General features: G+C 50.0%; 1 protein-coding gene across 1 annotated transcript; it reads left to right on the top strand.

The window, feature by feature from the left end:
* Positions 1-764: 764 nt before the first annotated feature.
* On the top strand, positions 765-4,001 carry OTUD1 (OTU deubiquitinase 1). Its single transcript, XM_037037177.1, has one exon. It carries the CDS (start codon positions 1,181-1,183, stop codon positions 2,618-2,620), a length of 1,440 nt encoding a protein of 479 aa, XP_036893072.1. The 5' UTR covers positions 765-1,180; the 3' UTR covers positions 2,621-4,001.
* Positions 4,002-4,501: the final 500 nt, after the last annotated feature.

Below are 4,501 nucleotides of genomic sequence, written 5' to 3'. Positions count from 1 at the left end.
ATGAATAGCCTGGCTTTCCTTTACAAATAAGGTACAATTAATATTTTGGGTAGAACTGTTTTCAGTTTTTTACACGGCCTTGGAATGCAGTACGATCTCCTGACGCCCTCTACATTGCGAATGACATGGTTACGGACACATTTTCAAAAGGTCGGAGGTCGTTGGACATTTGGTATTTCTAAATGCTGTTTGAAAGGCTTCCTGTCCCCCAAATCACGTATTTGCTAGTCGACTCGGATTAGGAGTGCAAAAAAGTTTCGGTTTGGCAGGGCAGCACAGTGACGGGGAAGATTGGTGGAGTCACATGACCTTAATTAACACTTTGATCCCAGGAACCGAACATCCAAAGACAGTAGGAAACCATGCAGATTTTAAGGCAGCACTCTGTCCTCCATACGCGGGGACGGAAGCTTCCTTCGAAATGCCAGCTTCCAAAAGGTTCTAGCTGACCCCAAGCAGCGCCCACCCCGCAACAACCCTGACAGCAGCTCCAATAGGAGTGGCGCAGACACCTGTGCCTGGAGAACAGGAAGCGGACGGGGAAGTCACGCGGGTCAGAGCAAGGAATTCCTTGACTGCGCAGGCGTCGGAGTCCAGGCAGCCTCCCGCAGGGGCCTCGCCCACAAGCCACCGCCCGCTCCAGTGTCTACGCCCGTGACGTCCACCGAACGGGGCGGGGCAGGGGGCGGGGTGGGCTCGCGCAGTTGAATGGGCGCCCCGCTGAGCAGCACATTCCAGCGGGGCCACGTGATACGACCGCACCGCCTGAGGTAAACAACCGCGGCCCCGCCTCCTGGCCCCTCCGCGAGGTCTGTACTGCTCTACGGGACACGTTCCAGCGGGGCGGGAGGGTTCCTCCGTGAGTCCCCAGCGGTGCCGCAGGCTTCAGCAGCGGCAGTGGGCGCGGCGCCCGGAGTCTGCGGGCCGAACGCACCGGTAGGGGTCGAGCGCGCGTTCCCTCCCCGCCCCCACGGCGCGCTGTGGCGTAGCAGGAATTTGGCGGGGACCCGGGCGCTATTTGCGGCTTTTCACGCACTAGCTGCCGGCGGCCCTTGGGTCATTTCTATTCTAGGGGCACTGGGTCATCGCGCTCGACTGGCCCCCTCCCCCGGACCCGGAGGGTGTGTCTCCCTCACCGGGGCTCGCCGGGCCTATAAGGGACCGAGCGGCGGGCAGGGACATGCAGCTCTACAGCAGCGTCTGCACCCACTACCCAGCCGGGGGACCGGGTCCTACGGCCGCAGCTCCCGCTCCTCCGCCTTCTGCCGCCCCCTTCAAGGTTTCTGTGCAGCCTCCGGTAGCGGCTAGCGGCGCGCCGGAGCCCGAGACCGGTGAGTGCCAGCCCGCCGCGGCCGCCGAGCCCCGAGAAGCCCCCGCCGCCCCCGCCACCAAGATGCCCGCCTTCTCCTCCTGCTTCGAGATGGTGCCCGGGGCCGCCGCGCCCTCTTCGGCAGCTGCCTCCGGCTCGTCCAGTGGGTCCTGCAAACCGCCGCTGCCACCCCACTACACATCCACGGCACAGATCACCGTGCGGGCCCTGGGCACCGACCGGCTCTTGCTGCACGGGCCCGAGCCCGGCTCCGCGGCGCCCGCCGCCCAGCGCGGCCGCTGCCTCCTGCTGGCCCCCGCGCCGGGTGCCCCGGTTCCACCGCGGCGGGGCTCCTCGGCCTGGCTCCTGGAGGAGCTGCTGAGGCCCGACTGCCCCGAGCCCGCGGCCCTGGACGCCTCCCGGGAGGGCCCCGACCGAAACTTCCGTCTGAGCGAACACCGCCAGGCCCTGGCCGCCACCAAGCACCGGGGTACCGCGCCGCCTCCAGGGAGCCCGGAACCCAGCCCCGGCCCGTGGGGCGAGGAGCACCCGGCAGAGAAGAGCCTCCGGGGTTGGGAGAGGGCTGGCGACCGTAGTGACTCCCCCAGCGCGGACGAAGCTCGGCGGCCTGGCCCGGAGGCTGAGACACCCACTGTCCGAAGCAGCGAGGCGGCCCAGAGCGGCGCCGCCGAGGCAGCTGTCGTCTCCAGGTCGGAAGCCAGAGACGAGAAACTGGCCCTGTACCTGGCGGAGGTGGAGAGGCAGGATAAGTACCTTCGGCAAAGGAATAAGTACCGATTTCACATCATTCCGGACGGCAACTGCTTATACCGTGCGGTCAGCAAGGCGGTGTACGGAGACCAGAGCCTGCACCAGGAGCTGAGGGAACAGACGGTACACTACATCGCCGATCATCTCGACCACTTCAGCCCCCTGATTGAGGGCGACGTTGGGGAGTTCATCATCGCTGCAGCTCAGGATGGGGCGTGGGCCGGGTACCCGGAGTTGCTGGCCATGGGGCAAATGCTGAATGTGAATATACACTTAACAACTGGAGGGAGGTTGGAGAGTCCCACGGTGTCGACTATGATTCACTACTTGGGTCCAGAGGATTCTCTAAGGCCTAGTATTTGGCTCAGTTGGCTCAGTAATGGACATTATGATGCGGTGTTTGATCACTCCTATCCTAATCCTGAGTATGACAATTGGTGCAAACAGACTCAAGTGCAAAGAAAACGCGATGAAGAACTTGCCAAATCCATGGCCATATCCCTCTCCAAAATGTATATTGAACAAAATGCATGCTCTTGAAGTGTCTGAAAACCTACACCCTGGGAAAAGTGCATACATCATTTGTGTTTAGGGAATTATATGAACTCTAATCAGGGGTAATAGCACTTTTAAACTTTCTAGATTACTGTAGGTGTAATGCCTTAACCTTTTTTTATTTTGAATGTTTTCTCAGAGCTGAAGGTTGCTGGGCACCTCAATGATGTTTCATGATAGCGTTGGATGATCCTACTGCAGTTTATAATTTGCTGTATAAAGTCAGCACTACTTAATTTGCAAGCTAATTTCTCACAGTGTATATTTGTTCATTCCTGTTCATCTATTTTCTATAAAAATGTATTTTTGCACATTTTAAAAAATCGTTGTAACTTCATCCACAATGTGTTCCATTTTGACAGCTTTTCGGCATAAACCCAGAGAAGTGCTTTATGTGAAGCTTATTTTGAACAGTTTGTGATTTAGTGGTTATTTTATGTTGAATTTGAATTTTACAATTCTTAGGTATTATTTCAAATGGAGATTGATATATTCATGTTATCAGATGATTGGCCCATTCCATTTTGATGAAAGATTTGCTTTAGAAATCATTATTTTTCTAGAAATGGTCATCCTTTGAAAGAGTAATAATGTAAGGGAAGATTGTGGGTAGATTTTTTTTCCTTCAAGGGTCAGTGCCAGCTCTTACTTGAATGAAAGTCTGGTATTTGCTGATGGAAGAGTGATTTTTCTGTATTCTGATTGATGTTTAGAGTAGATTGGTGCTCTCAATTGTTTTTATTTATATTTGTCATTTTGTTATAAAAGAATTTGAACATAATGTAAAACTTTGTGATAAGCCTCCTGCTTTATATAACTTCTTGGATTCAACAGAGATTTGGAAACCAATAGAATGGATGCCTCGCACCAACATTTGCAGTTTTCATAGCAGGAAAATGTTGTCTTAATATTATTTTCCTTTAAAACTTTTTTAAAAAGCAAGATAGGATTGCCCTGTGTTGTGTACAAACAAAAATGTCTAAATGGCTTGTATGGTTTGCTGGGTCAAACAGTGTTCCCAACCTAAATTCTTACCTTATTTCCACTTTAACAACTTTGAGTCATATTTATTAAGTAACGAAGTTTGTACATTTTTATTTTGTAACATTTTGTGGGGTTTTTTTGTACAATACTGTATTTGTACCATAGAGCAATTCTCAGTGATGGAGTGAATGAATAAAAGGCATAGTTTTACTTGTTCAGCTAAAGTGGTTTTTAAATTACAGAGTGATATCTGTAGGAACTTTCTGCATCTACACTTTTTTTTTAATATGTAAAGTCACATAAGAGATTTAAGTACTCACGTGAACAGGATAGGATTATCATTAGTAATTTCAAAGAATAAGATAATTTAAAGGTGGAGTAACTCAAGAAATTGCTGTCATTATTTCTAATTAAAATTCCTATCTAATATTGACTAATGAACAGTGAAGTGCAAGTATTATTAACCAGCGCAATGTTTAATTATCATAGTCCATTGAGTCAGCACAGGTTTTAATGTTTTAAAGAGTAACTAAAGCACTACCCTAATCGTTATTTAGCCTTTTGAGACCATGGGAATGGTCTCAAAATTTTATTATTTTTTAGATAAATTTTAAGATAATCAGTTTTAGGTGAGAAGTGCACCTGTATACAGAGTCCTGGATATGTTATTTACTGCAAAATAAAAAAGTTTTGACTTTTCTCAGGTGTTTAGGTGCCATGGTTATAGACACAATAAGCTCTTGAAGAGAGCTTAAGTTCATTGCTTAACCACATTTTTGGAAGGATGCCATTGATCATCAAGGAAAGTTAATTTGTCAAAGGTTTAAATATTCATCTCTGGTGTTTTAGGGAAGATAAAATTTACTTCATGGCTTCACTAAT

Source organism: Sturnira hondurensis, unplaced genomic scaffold, assembly GCF_014824575.4.
Source record: "Sturnira hondurensis isolate 20B ecotype Veracruz unplaced genomic scaffold, ASM1482457v3 Scaffold0022910, whole genome shotgun sequence".
NCBI classification, from domain to species: Eukaryota; Metazoa; Chordata; class Mammalia; order Chiroptera; family Phyllostomidae; genus Sturnira; species Sturnira hondurensis.
The sequence above is the reverse complement of the archived record's forward strand: the minus strand, read 5'-3'. Positions and strand labels throughout refer to the sequence as shown.

What these genes read in the sequence shown, in the direction of transcription:
- OTUD1 (XM_037037177.1), top strand. Translation starts at nt 1,181, where the DNA reads ATGCAGCTCTACAGCAGCGTCTGCACCCACTACCCAGCCGGGGGACCG.